The sequence below is a fragment of the Psammomys obesus genome, unplaced genomic scaffold, assembly GCF_907164565.1.
Source record: "Psammomys obesus unplaced genomic scaffold, mPsaObe1.curated_primary_1811, whole genome shotgun sequence".
NCBI classification, from domain to species: Eukaryota; Metazoa; Chordata; class Mammalia; order Rodentia; family Muridae; genus Psammomys; species Psammomys obesus.
Window position 1 is genome coordinate 1,072,184 of NW_026590542.1, and position 25,631 is coordinate 1,097,814.

The following is a 25,631-nucleotide window of genomic DNA, read 5'->3' on the forward strand; positions in this document are numbered from 1 at the left end:
GTGTCCACAGTTCAGTCTGGCATGGTGAGTAGAGTGTGCAGGCACAGGCAAGTGGCTCCACACTGTCTATGAGTGCCTGTAGGAGTCCAGGAACTTTTCCCAGAAACTTTTCAGGTGTGTGTGTATGGGGGGGGGTGTTGACTGGGTGCTCTGAGGTTGGACATGATGTTTCCTTCACCATGGGGTTTCCTCTCGACATGAAAACCCAGTCTCTGGTGTTTGGGGACCCACAGTTCTGTTTGGGAAGGTGAGCGGTGGGCAGATGTGTGTCTCTCGGCTGGTGGTTGAGTGCCACTTGGGAACTCTTCTAGGGTTTAGCTGGGTGACCTGAGGCTAGTCAACTCCGATTGCTTCCTTCACTGTGGGGTTTTCTTTCAACTGGAAAACCCAGTCTATGATGTTGTGGTGGCCACAGGTAAGTCCGGGAGGGTTGATCAGAGCACACAGGAGTATGGGCTGGCAACTGAGCACATGTGGGGACCCGGAAAACCTTCTGGAGTTTAGCTGGGTGATGTAAGATTGGATCTGATTGCTTCCCACATCGTGGGATTTCTTCTCACTTGGGAAACACAATCGCTGGGTTTTAGAGAGACTGTTCAGTCTGTTGGCTGCTGTGCAGGTCAATGCTGTCCTGCTCCTCAGACAGAGTGCTCTCTGTGCTGCCATATTGGATCCACTTCAGTGGTGCACATCTTTAATCCCAGCATTCAGGAGACAGAGGCAGGTAAATCCCTGAGTTTGAGGCCAGTCTGGTCTGTAGAGTGAGTTCCGGGACAGCCAGGGCTACACAGAGAAACCCTGTCTCAAAAAATGACAACCAGACAGACCAAACTAAAACCAAGTCAATAACAGGTTCTTGATCTGTATCACTGGGGAAGCCTGGTATTTGTTTTTTATCCAGTGCTTGCCCCAAACTAATAGTAGATTTGATATGTCAGAACAAATAATTAGTGAACCCAAAGAAAATGAAATTTAGGTTATCCAGTCTACGGAAAAGAAAAACTTAAACAAAACAGAAGCTTAAGGGTAAGTGTAACAACCATCAAGCATGCACATATAATACATGTCACAAAAAGGGACAGGAAAGAAAAAGAACAATGATTGCAAACCTCCAAATTTGATGTAAAACAATAACCCATGCATTTCAAGGAGCTCACTTAACTCCAAGTAGATAAATTCAACGAAGCATATATATAGACTCATTACAAAGTTATGAAAGACAAAGAAAAAAGTCTAGAAGTAGTAGAAGTGATTTATTTATCATGCACAAAGAATCTCCAATAAGATTAGCAGCTGAAACTTTGGAAGTCAGGAGGTAGTGAAGTAACACAAAGTGCTGAAAGAAAAAGCCTATGCAAACCAAGAATTCTGTATCTAGCAATGCTATCTGTAATAGTGTTAGTTGTCAACTTGACACAACTTAGAGTCATCTAAGTAGAGAGTCTCAATGAGGGACTGCTTAGACCAGGCTAATCTGTGGACATGGCAGCACCATTCTCTGGTTTATGGACCTGGACTGTGTAATATTAGAGAAAGCTAGCTGGGTACTAAGCATGGATATGTTTGTTTTTTTCTGTTCTTGACTATGGATGTGAATAGCTGCTTCAAGCTCTGTCATTGTAACTTTGATGCTATGATGAACTACAACCTGGAATTGTGAGCCAAAATAAACTCCTTTCTCCATTTAATTGCTTTCTGTTGTGTATTACAGCAACAGAAATAAAATTGGGTTACTGTCTTTCAAAATTGAAGGATTAATAAAGATATTAGCAGATAAAATATGAAATAATTAATCATTAGTACATTTAGTCTATAAAAATATTCAAATGAAATGATACTCTAATAACTTGAATCTTCATGAAGAAATGAACAACTTATGGTAAGCATACAGGTGTTTTATATATGCATATATGCACATATACATATATATGTATACATATATATGTTTGTGTGTAGGAATGTATATAGGTATGTATGTGTTTTTTGGGATAGTCTCTTAAGCTCCTTGAACTCTATGTAGCTGAGGCTGGCCTTGAACTTCTGATCCTACAACCTCTATCTCCAAATGCTAGGATTTCAGACATGTTCTACCTGGTCTTTCTCTACAGGATTCATACAAATAATAGTATGAATGCTTTGTTTGGCTTGATATAATTTTTGCTTCCCTGACATAAAAAGCTATATAAGGCATAATTATGTTTTTACTCTTTGGCACACAATTGGTGAAGATGTTATTTGTATACCAATAATAGAACAAAGGGGACATCAAAATAAAGCTATAAAAGTATATGGATGAAATAATTTTTGCCACTGGAATGGATTACAATTAGTATAAGTTAAGAAATCAATTATAATCCTTAAGAAAAACACTAAAAATTTATTATTTAGCTAAGGATTACAGTCAGGGAGTTATGAATGTTACATATAAAAACAATACACACACATACACACATACACACACACACACACACATAAAACCAGGAAAGAAACAGGATAATTAAAGTGATTTTCAAGAAATTATTGAACATAAAAATTATTAACAGATAGCTATATGTTTGAAAAAAAAAGCAAGTATTAAAAAACTCAAAATTGCAAACATAAGAATAAAAGAATTACTGGGCGTGGTGATGCATAACTTTAATCCCAGCACTTGAGAGGCAGAAGCAGGTGAATCTCTGTGACTTCGAGGCTAGCTTGGTCTGTATAGTGAGTTTCAGGACAGCCACTACTACATAGTGAGACCCTGACTCAAACAAAACAAAGTAACGCAAAATAGATAAAAAGGGATAGGAGATTGTTTCAGCAATAAGTGCAGACAGAGCATGCATAGGGCCAAATCCTAGTACCACCAAAAACCATCCATATTTAGCTTGATGTGCTAGAACATGCCTTTAGTCCCAGGGGTCAATGCAAAAGGATTATATTGAAGAACTGTCTGGGCTACATTGTGAGTTCAAGACCAGCCTGGACTGCAAAGAGAGACTTTGTCCGAAAGAAAAAACAAAAGAAGGAAAAAAACGCAAATATAAATTTTAACTTACTAGTAATTACATTAAATGAAAATAAATTAAACACTCCATTTAAAAGTGCTCAGCAGATAAAAGCACTTTCTGCTCTTGCAGAGGACTCAGGTTCAATTCCTAGCACCCACACAGCAACTATCATATATACAGACAAATGCTCATATGTATAAAATTTAAAAAGAAAATCTTTCTAGAAAGGTGTAATGGATATAAAACATGACCTAACTATGTGCTGTCTACAAGAGACTACTTTTATTCATGTATTTATTTTTAATGTTGTGTGTATGCACAACATTCATTTTCTTATTTTTGTAGTTAACTGCTTATTTTTAGACAGTATCTCTATATGTAGTCCTGACTGTCCCGGAGCTATGTATGTAGACTAGGCTAACCTGAAATTCACAAAGCTCCTGAAGCCTCTGTTTCCCGAGTACTGGTACTAAAAGGTATGTACCAACACATCCAGCTGGACAACATTCTTAATAAACAAAACAAGTGGGTAGAGTGCTTGCCTAGTAAACACAAATCCCTGGGTTCAGTCCTCAGCTATGGGGAAAACAAAGGATGATTAAAACAAAACAAAACAAAAACCCTTTTATTATATTTATTTTTTCAGTGTGTGTGTGTGTGTGTGTGTGTGTGTGTGTGTGTGTACCCATGCTACAATGCATCATATGGTGGTCGTGGGACAACTTTTGGGAGTTGGTTATCTCCTTCTGCTATATGGGTCCTGGATGAACTTAGGCCATGAGGCTTGGTGTCAAGCACTTTTAACTGTAGAGCTATCTTGCTAGCCCAAGAGACAATGTTTTATATTTAAATACAAAATAGGAAGAACATGGGTTGATGGAAAAAAATTACCATGTAAATACTAACAAAAAGAGCTGGAGTGGCTGTACAAAAATCATACAAAACAGACTTTTAAACAAATTGTTATTAGAGATAAGGGTATTTTATAATAAGATCAATTCATCAAGAAGATGTAATAAATGACACATATGTTGGTAATGACAGAGCAAAACACAGGCTTAGTAAAAACACTGTATAAAAGTAACTTTTGGTTATATGAATAAGGAATGTGTGATAGAATGCTTGCCTAGAATGTGCAAGGCACATTCTATATAGCACTGCCTAGCCTGGAACTCAGTGTGTAGGTTCAAACTCATAGAGATCCTCCGGCCTCTGCCTCCTTAGTGCTGGGATTACAGGTGTGCATCACTGCTGTGCAGCAAGAACCTGTTTTTTTTTTTAATGGAAAAAATTACATACATACATGTATGCCTAGTTTTAATACATTCCACCCACACCATAGACACTCATACACACAATTGGAAATACTTTAAAAATTGGCCTAGAAAGATGGCTCAGTGACTAAGAGAAAGTAGTGTTTTTGCAGTTCCTAGCACCTATGACAGGTGGATTGCAACTATCTGTAACATCAGCTCCAGGAGAGCTGAAGCCTTCTGGCCTGTGAGGCCACTGCTCTCACATGCACATACATCTCTCCCATATGCATATGATAAATTTTTTTAAATCTTATTTTTTAATTATTAGAAATAAAATAAAGCTAGGTGATGGTGGTGGTGCCTGTCTTTAATCCCAGCATTTGAGAGGCAAAGGCAGGCAGATATTTGTGAGTTTGAACCCAGCCGGTTTTACAGAGTGAGTTTCAGGACAGCCAGGGCTACACAGAGAAACCCTGTAAACCAGGCTGGCCTCAAACTCACAGAGATCCCTCTGCCTCTGCCTCTTGAGATCAAAGGTGTGTGCCACCACACCTGGAGGCTAGTAATGTTGAACTTTTTTATTTCATGTTTATTGGCGGTTTGTACTTTATTTTTTGAGAACTGTCTGCTTATTTCAGTAGCATTTCTATTAGATTATTTGAGTTCTTGCTATTTAGATTATTGAGTTCTTTATTTTTATTTTTTATTTTTTTCTTATCAGTTACATTTTATTAACTCTGTATCCCAGCCGTGTCCCGATCCCTCATTCCCTCCCAGTCCTTCCCTCCCTCCCTCCCTCATCTCCACCGTGCCCCTTGCCAAGTCCACTGATAGGGGGGACCTCCTCCCCATTCATCTGATCCTGTTTTATCAGGTATCTTCAGGACTGGCTGCAAAGCTCTCCTCTGTGGCCTAACAGGACTGCTCCTCCCTTGGGGGGTGGGGAAGCCAAAGAGCCAGTCATTGAGTTCCTCTTAGAAATAGTCCTTGTTCCCCTCACTATGGGAAAACAATTGGTTACTGAGCTACCACAGGCTACATCTGAGCAGAGGTTCTAGGTTATATTCATACATGGTCCTTGGTTGCATGTCAGTCTCAGAAAAGACCCTGTGCCCAGATATATTTGGTCCTTGTGGAGCTCCTATCCTTTCCTCATCAGACTAACTCCCCTTCTTTCTTATGATTCCCTGTACTCTGCCAAAGGTTTGGTCATGAGTCTTTGCTTTGAAAACACTGCTAGTTAGAGTCTTTCAGATGCGCTCAGTAGACTCCTGTCATATGTTCAATGCGCATCCCATCTGTCTTTCTAAATGAGGATTGATCATCTTACCCCGTGTCCGCTCTCTTGATTATCTTTTTTAGGTGTATAGATTTCATTATGTTTATCGTATCTTATAGGTCTATATAAGTGAGTATATACCGTGTTTGTCTTTCTCCTTCTGGGATATTTCACTCAGGATGATCTTTTAAAAATATGGAACGCTTCACGAATTTGCGTGTTATCCTTGCGCAGGGGCCATGCTAATCTTCTCTGTATCGTTCCAATTTTAGTATATGTGCTGCCAAAGCGAGCACTATTGAGTTCTTTGTATATTGTACATATCAATCCTTTGTCAGCTAGTAAAGATTTTCCCATTTGTTAATTGTTGGCCTTAAATTCCTGAGTAACTGGAGTTCTATTTAGAAAGCACTTGCCTATGCCAAGAACATGAAGTGTTTTCTAGTCATTCTAATTTTTTTTTAAATCATTTTTAGAGTTTTGGGTTTTATGTTAAGGTCTCAGAAAACTAAAATAGATCTACCTAGCTACACTATGTCTGGCTATTTACCCAAAAGTTATCACACTTTTCACAATAGCTAGATTGTGAAATTGACACATGTATCCCGCAACAGAAGCATATAAAAATGTTATACACACAATAAAAAAAATCAGCCATAAAAGAAAATGAAGTTATGTCATCTGCAGAAAAAAAGATGTAACTAGAGATAATCATAGTAAGTGAATTAAGTCAGTTTTTCTGTAGGTCTTATAAATGTAAAATTGCATATATACAAATTACATGAAAGTGGATCAAAATTGCCTGGGGGAACTAATGGGGGTGGAGAAAAGTGAGAGAGGTAGCCAATTCAAAGTGCAATATATACTTGCATAAAATGGCCTTATGTAACCCAGTATAATAAAATAAATACAGAAAAATGCATTGAACTAGATGTTTTCCTGATGACTATCAACCAAATATTTATTTAAAGAAGAAATTACATCAATTTTCCCCAAAACTGAAGGGAATGTAATACTGCCAAGCTCTTTCTATGAGAACAATAGGATCCTGATCCCCAAACTATATTAGAAAAGAAAATTTACAGGCCACTACTCCTTACAAATATAGATACCATAATCCTTAACAATATACTATCTGAATCTCACAATAGATTTACACTATGACCAAGTGAGCTTTAGCCGAATAATGCAAATTTTTACATCCCGATGCATCACATAAATGATGGGTTTCATTTATCAAACTATGAACTTATATGAAAATCAGTTGATGGCATATTCATGGAATAAATAGCAAAAGCCATATGATCATGTCACTAAAACAGCAAAAGAATTTGAAAAAGTCCAACACCCTTTTATGATAAAAACCCATCACTTAGGTATGTAAAGATAACTTCTACCAACATATGCCAAGTACAAAGGTTTAATCACTTGACATTTATTAAGTAATTTAATTCCTACACCAAGTATATGATGCAAAAATATTAACACCTGAATTTTACTGATGGATAAACTGAGGTGCATGACATTAAAGTAAGTTCTCTTGAGCATTTCTTTCAGTGTTTCTCTACCATTAAATATTCCTCTTTTGAGAATTCTCTATTTGATTCTGTCCCCCATTTTTTAATTGGATTACTTGATTTGTTGCTTTTTAACTTCTTGAGCTCTTTATATAGTCTGGGTATTAGCCCTCTGTCAGATATAGGGTTGGTGAAGATAGAATAGCCCTACCAGGCCACAGAGGAAGACACTGCAGCCAGTAGTGATGAGACCTGATAGGCTAAGGTCAAAGGAAAGGGAGGAGGACCTCCCTTATCAGTGGACTTGGGGAGGGGCATGAGAGGAGATGAGGGAGTGAGGGTGGGATTGGGAGGGGCTGAGGGAAGGGCTACAGCTGGGATACAAAGTGAATAAACTATAATTAATAAATAATTATATATATATATATATTTAAAAGTAAGTTCTCTTGTAAGTTGTAGGGCTAGGATTTCCACACAGAAATTCCAGCTAGGAATTTCTCATAATGCCATTCTATTGAACTGGTTCTCAAAGAATATGGAATAAATAATAATGGTGATAAACAAATTGGATTTTCTTAGAACTAATAGTTTGGTTGAGCATGGTAGCACACATCTTTAGTCCCAGCACTAAGGGAGACAGAGGTAGGCAGATCTGTATGAGTTCCAAGCCAACCTGATCTACAAAGACAGTTCCAGGACTGCCAGGGTAGTTACACAGAGTAACCCTGTCTCAAAAAAAAAAAAAAAATCAAACCAAACCAAAACAGACCTAATGCTTTGAACTGTAAATAAATTTAATTCATACATATTTATTTATCTTTAATTTTAAAATTTATTTATTTATTCACTTTACATCTTAATTGTGCCTCCTTCCTCCTCTTCTCCTGATCCTATCCTCCCACCTTCTCCCTTTCCTCCTTCCAACTTCTCCTCAGCAAAGGGGAGCCACCTGTACAAACCCACTGTGGCACATCAAGTCCCATCATCTTCCACTGAGGCCAGACAAGGCAGCCCAGCTAGGGGAAAGTGATGCAACCATAGCACTTGCACTATTAGTGGTAAAGTCAACAATGTTAGATTACAACTGATATTTAATTATAATTTAAGCCATAAAATTGGTAATGTTTATTTATGTAAAGGGTATAACTTATAGCACTGGAAAAATTAGTAATTAGTTGTAAATTTTGATGAAATTACTAACAATGAATCAACTTCTATTTATAACTAAATTTGACTCATAGCCATAGCATATAGTAGCCACTGAAATATTAACAATTTGATTTCTTCTCAACATAAATACTAATTATGTATGTTGGTAAACTTATTTTGTTACAATTGTAATAAATTTTAGTATTAGTTGTTAAATCTAATACATTAGATATTGGTAATGATAATATTTGTTGAATATACTCCAGAATAGATACTTCTTTTTGTATTTATTTTTAATTAATTAATTTTTAATAAATTACAGTTTACTCACTTTGTATCCCAGCTGTAGCCCTCTTCCTCATCCCCTCCCAATTTCAGCTTCCCTCTCTTATCTTCTCCCATGCCTCTCCTCAAGTCCACTGATAGGGGAGATCCTCCTCCCCTTCCATCTGTCCCTAGTCTATCAGGCCTCATCAGGACTGTCTGCATTGTCCTCCTCTGTGGCCTAGTAAGGCTGCTCCCACCTCGGGGGACAGAATAGACACTTCTAATTTGCATGCAAGCATAATTTGTGATATAGTTACCTATACTCATTGATAATGCTAGCAATGATTATTTGACTTCTATGTATCCAGGCTGGCCTCAAACTCATAATCTTCCTGCCTCTACCTTCTAAGTGCTAAGATTATAGACCCATGTCACCACATCTGGCTGATTATTTAATTTCTAGCAAAAATTCTAATTTAATTTATGATATTGGTACCCATAATATATATCGATTACAATAATTTGTACTATTCATGATCATTTGTAGTAATAACGATTTTATTTTATGATAATAACAATGATTTAATTTATATTTGTAAATAATTTATAATATTGCTATTGAACATTTTTATTGGCAGTCCTAGTTTGAAATATGGGTAAAATTTCTACCAGGAAGAGTATTTTAGTAACAATTATTTGGTTTCTACATGGAACACAATCTGATTATTGTTATTATGTTATTATGTTATTTCTATTAATTCACTCTAGAAATACATCTTTAATACCAGTAAGATTAAATGATATAAAATAGGATTTGATAAATATTGGGATCAATAACTTAATTTATACTTGTAATTATTAGGAAATTTGTGGTCCTGGTTGAGCATTCCTTATAAAAAATCTAAGATCTGGAATATTCCCAATTATAAACATTTTGAGCACCACCATGTGTTCCACAAGTGTCGTATTCTATATGTAACTTCATGTGACAGGTAGCAGTCAAAACACAGGCTTACTAAAAATACTGTATTAGAGTAACTTGAAGTTATGTTTATAAGGCATATGTGAAATACTTGGCTCAAGGATTAAGAGCTTTACGGAGGACTGAAGTTAAGTGTCCAGCACCCACATAGTAACTTACAACTGTCTGTAACTCCAATTTCAGGGGATTTGACATCTTTTTCTGGCCTCCATGGGCACTACATTAGTGTGGTGCGCAGACACACATGCAGGCAAAGCAACCACACACAATAAAAAAATAAATAAATCTTTGGACTTGAGTCCCATGCTCAAAATACTGTATACATATACAAATATTTCAAAATCCAAAAGGAAAATCTGATATCTGAAACATTTATGATTTTCAAGCATCTTGGACAAAGGCTATTCAACCTGTTTGATAGACTCAATCATAAAGCTACTTCATTCCTCTACACCAGCGGTTCTCAACATTTCTCAACCTGTGATCCTTTAATACAGTTCCTTATGTTTTGGTGACCTCACAACCATAAAATTATTTCATTTCTACCTTCATAACGGTAATTTCGCTACTGTTATGAATTGTAATGTAACTATCGGATGTGCAGGATATCTGATATGTCACCCCTGTGAAAAGGTGGTGACTCACAGGTTGAGAACTGGTGCTCTATGCATTTCTACCTGTAACACTCAGATATCGTACCATCAATACAGCTGTTGGTAATATTGCAGTAGTTCTGAATCTTTCCCACTCTGTTCTCCCAGGCTTACCATCTCTTTGTGATTGGGGTAGAAAGTCTGATCAATCAGAGGGAATTCCTCTGTTCCAAGCTTCTTTTGTAGTCGAACCATCTGGGCAAACTATAAGAACCAGGAGACATGAATCAGTGAGTTCCTAACTTCAGGGGAGTCTGTAAGCTTGTACCCCAAGTGCTAATTTGGATCTGTAATGTCCTGAAGGCTCATGTGTTAAAAATTATTCCCCAGAGTGATGCTGTTTGGAGGTGTGGCCTTCTAAGATGTTTTAGGTTGTTGTGGAGGTGCTATTCTCACAGGGGCTTAATTCCCTGCTTTCCTCTTTCTCTCGAAAGAAAGATAGCTTTGCTCCACTGTGCACTTCCACCATGATGCTCTGCCTTGCTACAAGCCCAAAGCAACAGGATTGAAACCTCAAAAACTGAGCTAAAACAAACCATTTCTTTTCCTGAGTTTGATTATCTCATGTATTTGTTACAGTGATGTAAAGCTAACTTGCATGTTAAAGTTTTAAACATCCTCACTTCTGAAAAGACAGAGTGGTTCCAGATTCCCACATGCACATACGTGCAATTCCATTTCCAGGAGCACTCTTGCTGTAACTTACCACCCAGGGTTTGTCACAGAAGTTGTAGACAGAATGCAAAGAGTTAACACTGGGAATTCCGGCATACTGCAGCCCAATGACCAAACTGCGGTAGTCTCCATTTCGTGCCATGCTAAAGGCATGCTGGCGGATCAGCACAAAGTCTGGCTTCAGAGACCTGGGTTGGGGGCACAGATAAAATTCTGAGCATCTTCAACCTCCCACCAGCTAGGAAGTATGCTACCACTCCTGAATTTCTGAGTATTCATAGCTCCTGGAAATTGCAAAGTGTTTTTTTTCCCCCTCTGCCCATATGGACAAGCTGGTCCTTCTGCCTGGAACATTGTTGCCACCCTTTCCCCATCTGGTGACTGATTTCAGACATTCCTGTCTGCTGAAGGTCAGCTTGCAAATGCTACCCACTCCACTATGGCATCTCCCTGGTCACAGTCTCTCAGGCTCCCAGTTGTCCTTGGGATCTGTGAGCTCTTCCCTCCACCTGCATATTTCCCCAGCATACATACAGGAATCTCTCCTTCACTTTCTTCAGCTCATTCTCAACTATTTCTTACACTACCAGGCCTCTATCCAAATTGCAAAACCCATTATCTTCCAACGAGCCCTATATCTGATTCTCTGTTTTTGGTTTTTCCTGGTGATTCCATCTTTCCTTTCTTTCTTTCTTTCTTTCTTTCTTTCTTTCTTTCTTTCTTTCTTTCTTTCTTTCTTTCTTTCTTTCTTTCTTTCTTTCCTTCCTTCCTTCCTTCCTTCTTTCTTTCTTTGTTTTATTTTTGTTTTTTTGAGACAGGGTTTTTCTGTGTAGCCTTGGGCATCCTGGAACTCACTCTGTAGATCAGGCTGGCCTCGAAGCTCACAGAGCTCCACCTGCCTCTGTCTCATCTTTACATTTTCTTATTACCTATTCATAAATCAAGTTAAAGGCAGAAGGGTTTTATACTTGGGAAGGTGTTATGTTTTGCTCACCACTAGGTCACTTAGCATGTAGAAGAGTTCTTGGCACACCAACAGGTGTTAAATAAATGTCTGTTGGTGTCAACTACTAAGGACAGCACCTAGAATGAAGTAGATGCTCAACAAATATTTGTTGAATAAAAACTTGAGAAGTTTCCTTGTAGTCTGCTAGGACCCTTGGCTACTTAGAACAGCCCCCTCACTGCCACACTCTGTACCTAAGATTTTGCTCACTGAACATGTGTATAGTTAGTGACTCTCCCAGTTCTAAGGGAGTCCCTTATGCTTTCCCCTGTAACACTAGTGTGCCTTTTTCACACTCACCTCACAACTTTGACCCCATTCCGAAGAACTTCCATGTCCACAGAAAATCCTCCATTGGCATGAGCCACAAGATTGAGATCAGAGAATTCAGCCTGGAAAAGATAGAAAACCAATGATTTGCCCACATCATGTAAGTGTGAACAATGGGTTTGCTGCCCAGATGATGGAGTTCCAAGCCTGCTTCCTCAACTTACTTGCTCTACTTTAATGTCAGTTTCTCCATGTATCTTCTTCCCTTTGAAGTATTTTGCCCTGTATAGAGAAATACAGAAGGACACATCCATCAGTGCTCAGATCTCAGACATAAAGATCAGACCCAGGCTGGTCCCTCGAACCCTTTTCCCCATCAGTTCTGGTACAGAAACCACAGAATACTTTAAAATAGCTTGTGAAAATTGACAATACTTTGTGAACAATGAACAATGTAATATCTGTGGAAGTATGTAAAGGATATTATAAAAGACCATAGAGAGCAGACATGCCTCAAACTATGGTATCTCATCACATTAGTATTCTAAGTATTCCTGTAAAAGCTTTGGAAAATGAATTGTGTTGTGTCAATTATAATGGACTTTGAACTACATAAAGGTCTGTAAATGACCAAGAACCTCAGAGAATATAAATACATGAGGTGTACCCTATAGTGTGGTATGTTTCAGTGCTTGTGTGGGTCTTGGTACTTGTGTCTGCATGATTCCAAAGTGACTTTCTGTTCTCAGTTTTACCATAAAGCTGCGCCTTGATCAAGGGTGTCATCTGCTGTGGGGGCTTCAAGAGCTATGGGTGGACAGTTGCATCTGAACAGGAGCTGCCAATTGAGGGGTGCAGCTGCGGCTGCTTGTAAAGAAGCTGTAGCCAGCAATGATGGGGGAGGAAGGAATGCAGCTGAGGATGAAGCCACAAGAAGAGGAGCAGGAGCAGCAGCATTAGGCACATTACAAATTGCTTTGTCGTTGCCTCCAGCCTCACCCAGCTTCCAGCAGCCTCCTCTCCCAGGATCATAATTCTACCAAACAGGCTTCTTCACAGAAGCCCCAGTCAGGATTTTCATGGAAGGGAGATGAAAGGAAGAGACACTCCTAGGAAAACCAGTCACTAGCATGTACACAGTCAGCAACTCTGATACATATATATTGCACAAATGCATCCTGTTGGCTTCATTGATGTGCACAAAAGGACTCAAGAACAGCTGCTTCCTTTTTCTTTTTTTCTGTATATTGTTTCTCTCTCTTTTGATCTCTCTGCCTCCCTCCATCGGTGTTTCTGTCTCCCTCTGTCTCTCTGTCTCTGTCTCTCTCTCACACACACACTAACACTGTTCCCCATAAACAGAAGAGAATCTTTAAGATCTCGTGGGTTTCCATTTATAACTGATGATAGATGAGGATGACACCTAATTTCTTGAGGTTACTGCCTGTGCTGGATAGTTTCATATCAACTTTACACAACCTAAAGTCAACAGAGAGGAAAAAGCCTCAATTGAGAAAATGCATACATCATTGCTTTTCAAGGTTTGTTGTTTTTTGCTTGTTTTTGACAAGTGTACTGGCTGCTATTGTGTTCTGTTCTGCTCTGCTCGGGCTCTTCTTTGGGGCCAACAAGTCTTTGTCCTTTTGACAGCTCACGCCTTTCTCTCCAATGAAAATTGTCGTCTGTTATAGGCAGCTGCTTTGGCCAAGGTGACATCTACTTTTCTTCTTTCTTTCCTTCTTTCTTTCTTTCCTTCTTTCTTTCTTTCCTTCTTTCTTTCTTTCCTTCTTTCTTTCTTTCTTTCTTTCTTTCTTTCTTTCTTTCTTTCTTTCTTTCTTTCTTTCTTTCTTTCTTTCTTTCCTTCCTTCCTTCCTTCCTTCCTTCCTTCCTTCCTTCCTTCCTTCCTTCCTGTTTCTTTGGATTTTTTTTGAGGCAAGGTCTCACTGTGTAGCCCTTGCTGGCTGGAAACTTGCTTTGTAGACCATGATGACCTTGAACTCACAGAGATCTACCTGTCTTTGCCTCCCAAGTGCTTGGATTAAAGGCATGAGCTACCATGCCCAGCAATACTTAATTTTTTTGAGTTTAGCCCCTTATTTATTTCTGATCTTGAGGGCGTATGAAGGTGTGCTTGCTAGTTTTATGTCTACTTGACACAACTAAAGTCATCAGAGGCAAGGGAGCCTCAACTGAGAAAATGACTTCATAACATTGGGCAGTAGGTAAACCTATAGGACACTTTCTTACTTAGGGATTGATGTAGGATGGCCCAGCTTCTGTGGATGGTGCTACCTCTGAGCTAGAGGTCCTGGGTCCTACAAGAAAGCTAGTTTTTCTTGTACTCTCTGGTTCTGCCATTCTGAGTGTTTAGGTACTTGCCAGTGCTGAACGCCTGTCTTCATGCCTTGGAAATTTGAGAAAATCAAGAACTTTTTGCTAACATCCCAGAAGAAGTATGCAAAATTCATCAAGAACAAGATCAATAGTAACAAGGATAATATGAAATTCAAGGTTCAGTGCAGCAGGTGTCTTTATACCCTGGTCAGCACAGACAGGGAGAAGGCAGAGATATTGAAGCAGTCCCTGCCCCCTGGTTTGGCAGCGAAGGAGCTTAAATGAACTAGACCTTCACATTTGACTATTAAATACCCTGAAAAGAAAAAAAAAGAAAAAAAGAAAGGAAGGAAGGAAGGAACCAAGCAAGAAACAAAGAAAGGTGAGGCTAAGCAAGCAATGGAGAGCAAGCCAAAGAACAGCACTCCTGGCCTCTGCATCACCTCTTGCCCTCTTTGAATTACTGCCCTGACTTCTTTCAATGATGGACTATAATGTGGAAATATAATCCAAACTCTGTCCTTTCCAACTTGCTTTTTTGGTCACCGTGTTTCAACATAGCAATGATAACCCTAACTAAGACAGAAAGCTAACCTCTTTCTCTCAATCTGGGCTGACATTGAAGGGCCAGATCAGCTCCAGAGTACCCCCTGGGAACAGCTGAGGCCTCTGACATATCATATCCTCTGTTCAACCCTATACTCTTTACAGTGTTGATCCTAAAGACATACCCAGTAGGCTTTCTGCATGAAAATCTCTGCCTCTTGAGTCTGTTCCAGGAAGTGAACTGATAACACTGGGTCATAGGAGTCAAACTACAGAAGAAGGCTCTTAGCATGATTTTTTAGCTGAGTTATCCAGCATCCAGCTCACCCAGTGAGCACCCTTGGTGGCAGTACAACCCATAACATACTGTAGTGATACAAATTCCTCTGAGGCAGGTGCAGTTTGTGATGCATAAGAGGGTGCCATATGATCTGGGATGCCTTGAGACACTGGGTGGTATCATTGTGACAAAATATGAACTATGGAATTTCTTTTTTAAGTGATGAAGAGTGATACAATAAGCCCCTGGCATTTGGAAGATGAAGTGACTTCCTGATAGTGGACTGCAATAGGAATCTAGTGGAGGAAAGTGAAGCAGCTGGTGAAATATTCTTGACACTTGACAGATGTGAAAGAAATGGTAACCAGATTGGGGTAACTGTTTGTTAAATGACACTTGTAAACTGCAGAAAGATCTGCATAACCACCAATTCAAGGCAAAATATGAAAGGCAGAGGATGTCCTTTGCAATTTTAAAGAAACCTTAATCTGCAGAGAGAGAGCAGATGGGAGGACCAGGTTCAGGGTTTAATTTTAAGAATAGTGGAACTTCAGAGAAGGGTGGTCTACCTCTCTGCCACACCATGCTCAGCCCTAAGAGGACAGGCGTGGTACCTAAGGATGCAGTTAGACATCCTGAATTTACCTGAACCCATTGTACCAGCAGAAGCAGTCTACTCACCTTTACTACATAGAAACCTTCCCTTGTTTGAGACAATGTAGTATCCCTTAAGTACCTTATAAACCAATGCATGCCCTGCTCAGGATCTACTCCCAATTACTATACTGGAAAGCTGACAAATAACTAGATCTTGCTTACAGTGAGTCCCCTGGACCGGAGACACCCTAATGTTCATTTCCATGACTAACCCCCAGCGGGATAAAAGCTAGTACAGAGAAGTCCAAATAGAAGCCTCTGAGATAACACCTCTATGCTCCTACCAAAGTAGTAAATAAGGGCTGGGTGTCTAGCTCAGTGGCAGAACACATTCCTAATATGCATGGAGTCCTAGCTTTCAACCCAAGCACTTGACAAACACAGAACAAAACAACAGTAAATTGAAAGCAATGCTACGAGGCTACAAGGGCACTTGTCTCATCATATCTCCATAAAATTAACTAGTTATGTTTCTGAAAAGACTGGACAGAGACAGAGAATTCTTGTAGACTGCTGCAAATGTCACCAACTAGTACCTTTGTTTGCAGCTACAATACTGGACATGTTATTATTATAAATTCATAATGTATCAAGTATGACAGGCAGCCATCAATTTGGCAGATGCACTTCTTCAATTCTGATTAGAAAAAAAAAACACCAAAAACAGCTCACATGACATTGACAATATCTGTTGATGGTTTTTCTATAGGATTCTGTTGTTTCTCTCAACCTACATTATAATAGAGTGCAGAAGAATATAAACCATCTGGACACCCCATAGAATATCACACTGGACCATTACATCAGTTACATCATGATGATTATGCAAGATGAAGAAGAGATGGTTAGCATATTGTCTTGATAATACACATGAAATCTGAGGTGGGGATGGTGGGGATGGTGGGGATTCACTATCCCCCTAAGGCAGGAGGATGATGAATTTGAGGCCAGACTAGGCAACGTAGTGAGTTCCAGGTTATTCTAAGGTACATATTAAGAACATGTCTCTCAAACATCAAAAGATTCATAAGCTTGAGAAGGCAGGAGAGAGACCATTCAGAGTCTTAGGGACCTATCATGTTAGTAATATTGTAGTGACCAAAAGCATGCCAGGACACTTCCAAAGAAGAAAGTTGAGCTTTGCTTTTCATGCCTTCTACTGCAAAGAGACAGCTTTCAAGTTCTGGAAGCATCGTATTCTACACCTGGACCCATGTTCCAAGTGACATTTAAAGTTGTCAGTTCTGAGTAGGGATCAGAGCCTAAGAGGGCACTGTGGCAGATCCAGGATGTGGTGCAAACAGTCCTGCCACTTAGGATATTTAACCTGGCCAGTCTTTTGATACCAGAGGTGTCAGTAGTGGAGACAGATGCAGTGTGGAGCCTATGAGAAGCTTAAGTTTGAGATTCTCAGGATTCTGGAGCTAGGTCATACCACCTTCAGCAGGGGCTTAGATACCTTTGTGGTCATTGTATTTCAGATAAGGTCTTACTATGTAGCCCTGACTGTTTTGGGACATTCTCTATAGCCAAGACTGTCATCAAATGAATTATCCTTTTACCTTAGCCTCCTGAGCTGGGATTGCAGGCAAGTACCACTATGCCTGGCTGAATTATATGCTGCCTGAGAAACAGATTCCACTGCAGTATTCCTTATAGAGACAGAATGCTTGACCATAGAGCACCAAGTGACTGTGTACCCAAAACAGCTCATTATGAGCTGAGTCAGACCACACCCATCAACTAATAGAGTTATATGTTTATAGGCAATGTTAAGTGAATTGTCTGGTTGTTAAGAGGCCAGGAAAAAAATGACTGGAAGATCATAACAAGAAGGCCTTTGGCACAGAACTGTGGGTGAACATATGGGAGTAGGCTAAAAGGCAGGAATGAAGATCTTTGTACTGTGTGCTAACACCCACCAGGCTTTATCCACCATGGAAGTGGTACTAGGCAACCAAGTAGATAGGATGAGTCAGCCAGACGATGTCAGCCAGCCTCTAATGAGCCACCTCAGTGCTAGCAGATGGACACACAAATGAAATGGTAATGGCAGCAGAGATAAAAGCTACATGTGGAGCTAATCTTCCTGTCTTTCAGCAAGAAAGAACAACATTGAATCTTTGAATTGACACCATACGTCAAAACTAAATAGCCACTGGGGACAATCTGACTGGTTTGGGCTTCTTCTATGTTGGAAAAAAAAATAGTGATCTGTTTTGACTAGAAATTTCCATGTGTGGTTTGCCTTTTCATTTTCTGAGTAAGACTAGCAAGTATCACTGTTCAAGGGTTTAAATAATACTTGATCCCCAACAGCAGAGGATCCCATTGCATCAAACCAAAGGACACATGTCATAATAAACTAAAGGAAGGCAAAGTAAAGAGGTGCAAACATGGCCTATGACTATGGAATTAACCAATGAGGTTCCATACACACAACTCAGAGAATGCTGGCCTGAGAGAATGAAGCCATAAGTATCACCTCATTTTGGAGATGACACCATGCATTACCTTCCTAAAAGCAAAGGAAACCCTCAGTCCATGATCACTGTATATGAATATGTAATATAGAGTACATGAGTCTGGGAAGTCAGAGGTCACAGTGGAGACAGTCCATCTTTTCATCAATTCCAGTGATCCACTTTTAGAATCTGTGCTTCCTGTTCCTTCAGGGTTCTGCAAGGTTCTTCTGGGGGTGGGGGGCAATGCTACCAGGGGACACAACAAGAATCCCATTAAACTCTAAACTATGATTTCCACCTGGGCACTTCTGGTTTCCTTTGGTAAGTAAAGAGAAGTCACTAGCAGAAGAATGTAACATTGACAGCTAGGAAGGAGGAGTTATGGCTGTTGGTACACACTGACGGCAGAAAGGAAAACATTTGGCATCCAGGCCATCCACTTTGGCATCTGTTAGAACTCCTTGTTCAGCTTTCATGTTAAGTAGACAAGGAAGCTGCCAGAGTCTGAGTCAGGTATGGGGACACAGGCTCAGGGATCCCTCAAAGATGAAGGAATGGATCACTAGTCAAGTAAGACGCTGAGACCAACAGAGGTGCTAGCTGAAGGTGAAACGTCTGTTTCCAAGAAATTCTATCTAAGAAAAGAAGCCACAATAAGAAAAACAGTTTGTATACCCTACTAAATACATATTTACATAATAACTCACAATATATATATTATATATAAGACCCATATGTTTTATGACAAACAAGATTCAGATATGCCTTATAAATATATATAGCACATAAAATATATAGCATACATTCTCTAGAGTGCATAGTAGAATATACATAAGTATACACACAGAATTAAAATTTCAGCTGGGCATAGTCCTACACATTGGCAATCTATCATTTCAGAGATAGTGATGGGAGGATCATGAGTTTGAAGCTAGCCTGGGTTACACAGCAAGGCCTTCCTTGTCTCAAAAAAGTTTTGGTAAATAATTATCTTTATTATATGCAATATAGTTTTGCATTTCTTGTTCTACTTTATTCCATTTTGTGAAGACAATCCTATACTTGTAGATGTATTATGTAGTATAAAGCCATTATATAACACATACAATATGTAGTAATATCATATATAGTATACATCATATCTATTAATGAAATAAGTCTTATTAGATAACTGTGTACTATGTAAAACATACTCTGTTCTCTCTTTCCATTTATCCTGCTTCCTGAAAACAGTGGCATACTGGTCATGATCAACAATTGACCCACAGATTGAAGTATGCAGGAGTAACTTATCTCTAAATGGAGAGATGGAGCACAGTATAGTGGCACATGCCTGTAAATCCTAGCTCTTATGAGTTAGAGGCAACAGAATCTTAAGTTCAAGGTCAGCCAGGCTGCATAGTGAGACTCTGTCTCAAACATTAAAAAAAATGAATCTTAGAGGGTACAACATCAAAGCATGGAGGCTCAGGAAGAAAGAGGAGTGGTGAAGACTGGAGAGATGGCATCAAGGTATACACAGGTATGTGTTTATTACAAAAGCATGAAACTCCTCCTTTATGCCAACCTGAAATATTTGAAGCTTACAATTCTGAAGGTCTGCAATTTCATGCAGGGCTCTGTTCCCACATTGAGCCTGTGTACTCAGGTTCTCTCCTTCTGACTATATCACCACACACCTAGCAGACACTAAATGAATATTGGCCAAATTTTCTAGAAGAAAAAGACTGAAGGAGCTGTTGGAATAAATGGGGGCTTATGTGATGCTGAAGGAGAGGGGGGGATTATATTTTGCTGAGTTCAGTAAGCACTCAATAAATGTTTTCTAGAGATTAGAAAAATAGAAGGTATTGGATTGCCTTTAGAGAAAGGGGAATGGACACCTGTGTAGAGTTGAGAAACTGGGGTCGGGTGGGAAGCAATTAAATAACCTGCTTATATAGTTAAAGTGGAGAAGGCACATCTACCAATATGTAGTACAGGCCTCATTAATATTTGCTGACATCAATAAGGCAAATGGAGCCCAAATGACAGTGCCCTTGGAAACAGCTTATGGTGAAGGAATTATAAACTGTGCTCAACACGTGTTTTAAGGGTGGCTAGGGGAAAGGTGGAGCAGCCTGCGGCACTGATGAGAATGTACTTATCTGAACAGAATACAGCAAGTGCTTTCTATATTGATGGTTGAGGGGAAAGACTCCTGGGAAGGTGGCTACAAAGTATGTGTGTGAGGGCAGGATCTAGTAAAAAAAAATCTAGTAAAAAAAATAGGGGAGAACTAGACTTCAAGGCATGGAAATACGTTCTTCTAAGTATACAATATGTGCATATTAAATGCTCATAGGGATAAGTAAGAAAAGTTAGAGGAAATTCAACTAGTGGTTGGGATTAGAAGAAAGGGGGAGCTGACAGAGTGTTCTTCCTAACATATGTAATTGTTTAACAAATGCATTCCATATTCCGTCACATAGAAAGTATGCAATAAATACCTGTAGAATGGATTAAAGGGCTTAAATAGAAAGGATGGCATGGTAAGGGCTTCTGAGGAAGGGGTGATCAAGGTAGTAAACACATGATACTCAATTTGTCTAACTAGATCTCTGAAGAGTGAGCCCTTAAGGCAGTGGCAAGAACTTCCAGAGACCTGGAAAGAGGAGACTTTGGATGACTCATACAGTTGGTGATCAGTAAGTGTTGATTGGCTTAAATAGACTAACAGTATTTCGATGTATGGGCTTAAGGCTAGGAAGAGAGGATCCTAGGGAGTTACTAAAGGGAATAGGAAAAGGGTTCTAGGTTAATTGGAGAAAAGCTTAAAAGGCAGGCTTCGTGGTTAGGGCAGATTCTCTTAGAGGTAATGAAGGAAAATGTATTTTCTATATACAACTGGTACTACGTATGTGCTGGTTTCATCGACTGCAGGAAAAGGTATCTAAGGACCAGGCATACACACACAGGAGATCTCCATAAGTGCTCATGGGAGCCACTAGAGGATAGGTTCTTTGGTGGAAGATCATCAGACTGGAACACAGAATGGACAAGAAATCAGTGTTCACTGAATCTTTTCACAAATGACCTTTGATAAGGAAGGCTAGGGATGAGTATAGAATCGTTTGATAAATACCCACTGGATCCTTGGAGGAAAAGATCCATTGGAAAAGGGGAAAGAGGTACAAAAACTTGATCTAGGCAAGCACAATTCTCCTTTTATGCAAGGAAGATTTTTGTGGAGAAGGTATAAAGCAGGTGCTCCATCAATGCTCAAAGGAGGGATAAAAAGAAAAGGCCTTTGGCAAAAGTGACCCAAATGGTTCCTATAGCAACTGCTAGACATTTGAGCACTAGATTAGCTCTTGCCACAGACTTTTGTGAAAAGGTCATTGGCTGGGTCATGCAAATGGTGCTCAGTATATGCTGATGGAAGCTCCTGAAGGAAAAGGCATTGGATAAAGATTTGGTGCTAGGGTATACAGCTAACACTCAACAGATGCTTGCTGAATATACAAGGCTCACATTTTAGGGACCTGATCAATATTGAATGGATCCACCAAAGGCCTTTAAAAAGTGTCTGGAGAACAGTAGATATAGGAAGCACTCAATAAATGTCTTCTAGATTCATTATAGGAAAAGGTCATTGAGGAGAGACTGGCAATGAGTCACAACCAGAAAGCTTGAAAACTCACAGAACTCACACTTGGAAAATGATTCTTTTGAGGCAGGTTTAGGGATAGTACAAAACAAGCATTAGATCCTTCGGGAAAATAGGTCCCTTCAGAGCACACACCTGGACTTGGACTGCATAGAAGACATTCAGTTAAGGTTCATAGGATCCATCAGAGGCAGAGCTTGTAATAAGAAACTGGGGTAAAATACACAACCAGCACTCAATCACTGTTTACAGACAAGTTTGAAAGGTTGAGGAGGGCTCTGGGGTAGAACACATAGCATCAATTGGATACATGTTCACAAGATCCGTGACAGAAAAGACTTAGGGCATGAATCAGGCTCTCAAAACATGCCCACATTAGTCATTAAAGCCAAACACCTCGAGGGAAGGGCCCTTCACTGAGGTATACTGCAGGTACTGAATAAATGCTTATAAGATTCATTAGGGACGTATAGGCAACAGATAAGTTGCTCCTTGTACCAATTTTACTTTGTGGGAAGTAAAAGCGGGGCATAAAGGAAGAGCTGAGCACAAATCATCAAAAGGAAGAAATTGGGTGAGGGTACAGATACAGGTTCAAAAGTGGCTCTCAATAATTGCTTATTCACAGTAGAAAGATCCTGGGACCCAGGCCCTCGAAGAGGCGCAACAGCGGCTTACCAGTCGGTGTGCGGCTCGTCGATGACCAGCAGCACCCTGGCGGTGGCGCCCCCGCGGCCTGCGCCCCCAGAACCACCGCCCACCTGCTCGCTGAAGGTGGCGGCTGCGGCTGCTGTGGTCTGCTTGACTGCATTAGACAGCGAAGAGAAGAAGCCACCGCTCCCCGAGGACCCAGGACTAGGGGCTGCAGGAGAGGCCACTGGTGCGGCCGTGGACGCCCTCTCGGCAGTGGCGGTAGCTGAGCCGGGCGTTGCCCCAGGGCTGGCGGCTGAGGGCGGGGGCGGGGGCGGCTGCGGGCGCTGCAGGTCTGTCATGTACCCATTCGGCAGATTGGCCATGAAGTTGCTGTCCGACAGGCGGCGCCGCAGGTAGTTCATGGTGGCGGCTTGGGGCAGGAGATCCAAGAGGCAGTGGGTCCGTGGGCTGCGGGGGCGGAGCAAGAGGGGCCCAGTAGCACAGCGGCGCTCTCCAGCACGATGTGACTCCTCTGCTGCCCGCTGCAGACTGAGGCAACGCGGAGGCTCAGCCGCCGCAGCGCGTATGGTCGCGCCCTCACCCCCCTATCTTGCACTTCTCATGGTGCAGTCCGACTGGACCCACGGCAGCGCGGACGCGACCAAGGCTTCGGGGAAGGGGAGTTTGGGGAGGGCTGGAGAGTGACGTCAGTCCGCCTTCGGTGCTGGGGAGGTGGTGGCTCGCACCGGCGGCGGGGGCGAGAGCTCTGTCCGCGGTGCTGAATCCTACAGTGCGCATGCGCCTCATCCTCTTCCCCTCCCCCTCCAATAGGGGGATGCGCAATTTGAGGGGTGGGGGCTGGGGTTCTTGTCCGAAGGGTCCAGACCTGTAGTAAGGAAGCTCCCTCCCCACGATCCCACCATGTTTAGTAGCCTCTTCCTGATCTTTAGGCTCACTTGCTCTCATAAATCCTCCCTGGATATTTGGTATCCAGTGTTGATTTTCACCGTTGAAGGCATTTTGGGGGTGAGGGTGGGAGTAGAGGCACACTCAGAGAGGAGCATAAAAGTAGAAATTCTTACTGCATGTACCCGGCGAGATATCTCCTACATCTACACTGTCAGGCAAAGAAAAGAGCATGAAGGTGGCGTAAACATTACCAGACAGGCAGAGGTGGACACTTGGGTAGTTTACATATCCTTGCCCTTGGTGGTGAGAGCCTGAGGGAACACAGAGAATAATACACATAGAAAAGTAAGGAAAGACACAGGTTATATGTACATCATAGAACACATAGGCATCCAGGTGTATATGCAGACACACAGGCCCAGGATAATACAATGAGCACAATGAGAACACATACACACAGGCAACACATTGACACAAACACCCAAGAATCTCATATAAGTATACATCAGAAGAAAACGAAAATAGGAAACAACCTCGGAACCCGCTACAGAGGGCCTCTGAAAGCCAGAAGAAAACAGGAAACAACCTTGAAACCTGCCACAGAGGGCCTCTGAAAGCTTCTGCAGTATAGACTGTCAAAGCAGATGCTGAGCCTGATGGCCAACTGATGGGCAGAGTGAATGGAATTTTATGTAAGAAGTGGGAAATAGTAAGAGCTGGAGGGAACGGGAACTCCACAAGCAGAGCAACAGAACAAGATAATTTGAACACAGGGAACTTCCCAGAGACTCATACTCCAACCAAGGACTATTTGTGGAGATGACCTGGAACCCCTGCACAGGTGTAGCCCATGGCAGTTCAGTGTCCAAGTGGGTTCCATAGTAATGGGAAGAGGGACTGCCTCTGACATAATCTGATTGGCCTGCTCGTTGATCACTTCCCCCTGAGGGGGGAGCAGCCTTGCCAGGCCACAGTAGAGGACAATGCAGCCACTTTTGATGAGAACTGATAGACTAAGATCAGAAAGAAGGAGAGGAGGACCTCCCCTATCAGTGGACTTGGGGAGTGGCATGCATGCAGAAAGGGGAGGGAGGGTGGGATCGGCAGGGGAGGAGGGAGGGGCTCATGGGGGGATACAAAATGAATAAAGTGTAATTAATAAAAAAAATAAAAGATTTAAAAAAAAAAGTATACACATCTAAAGAAAAAACATGCTCCCAGATGAGCATGGAAACAATCCCTGCAGTGCTATCTCTTATGTGTATCCAGCCTCCTTCCCACGCACACATTTAATCTACATGCCCTCAATTCCTCTATTCTTGACATAGCCCAAACCCAGTGTCATCAGTGTTCATGGATGTCTTCTTCCATGTAGAAGAACTTTGCAGAGAGGAAACCAAATAATATTTTCATATTAGAGGTAAAGTAATTGTGATGGTCTGAATAAGAATGATTCCCATAGGCTCATATATTTGAATGCTTAGTCACCAGGGAGTGGCCCTATTTGAAAAGATTAAAAGGATTAGGAGGTGTGGCCTTGTTTGGGGAAGTCACTAGAATGGGCTTTGGAGTTTCAAAAGCCCATGCCAAGTCCAGAGTCTGTCTGTCTCTGTTGCCTGCGGATCAGCGACATGTTCTCAGGTACTTCTCTAGCAGCAAGCCTTGTGCCTGCTACCATGCTCCCCTATGATGATAATGGGCTCACCTCTGAAACTGTAAACAAGCTCCCAATTAAATGTTTTTTATGATAATTGACTTGGTAATGGTACCTTTCACAGCAATAGAACATTGACTAAGGCAGTAATCCAGGCAGTGCTAGGATGTAGAAACCATTATGTCAACTTGTAAGATCCTGGCTACAACAAAATTATAAATCCATAGTTATTGGCTTATATGTACATTGGCTTATCCAAATCCCCAAACAATGGTCAGATAAAATAATTTCTGCTTTGCCAATGAGGAAAATCCATGAGCTTCAAATCATTCCCAAAAAGTCATGTTTGTTGTGATTGGTATATGTGGCAGGAAGATGAAACAGCCAGTGCCAGTGTACTCACAACAAAGTAGGTTATAGTAAGGGATAGGGCCAGAATGATTGGCTACATCACTGA

The 25,631-nt window shown here is 40.8% G+C and overlaps 2 protein-coding genes and 1 non-coding gene across 4 annotated transcripts in view; 1 reads left to right on the top strand and 2 right to left on the bottom strand.

The window, feature by feature from the left end:
- The window catches only part of Syn1 (synapsin I), a 67,299-nt gene extending 44,003 nt beyond the window's left edge, over positions 1-23,296 (bottom strand). Inside the window, exons 1-5 of one of the 2 annotated variants that reach the window (XM_055607909.1) lie at positions 22,657-23,294; positions 12,272-12,329; positions 12,078-12,169; positions 10,803-10,959; positions 10,211-10,300 (exon numbers count right to left, since the gene is read on the bottom strand). In XM_055607909.1, coding sequence (XP_055463884.1) covers positions 10,211-10,300; positions 10,803-10,959; positions 12,078-12,169; positions 12,272-12,329; positions 22,657-23,033 — 774 coding nt within the window. In that variant the 5' untranslated portion in view covers positions 23,034-23,294. Of the gene's footprint in view, positions 1-10,210; positions 10,301-10,802; positions 10,960-12,077; positions 12,170-12,271; positions 12,330-22,656 lie in introns of both variants that reach the window. The other variant, XM_055607910.1, reaches the window with a different exon arrangement.
- LOC129677254 (U6 spliceosomal RNA) lies at positions 5,718-5,824 on the bottom strand. The gene has a single exon (XR_008720188.1). It is a non-coding gene; the product is annotated as a U6 spliceosomal RNA (small nuclear RNA).
- On the top strand, positions 14,448-14,666 carry LOC129677253 (60S ribosomal protein L38-like). Its single transcript, XM_055607915.1, has one exon. It carries the CDS (start codon positions 14,448-14,450, stop codon positions 14,664-14,666), a length of 219 nt encoding a protein of 72 aa, XP_055463890.1.
- Positions 23,297-25,631: the final 2,335 nt, after the last annotated feature.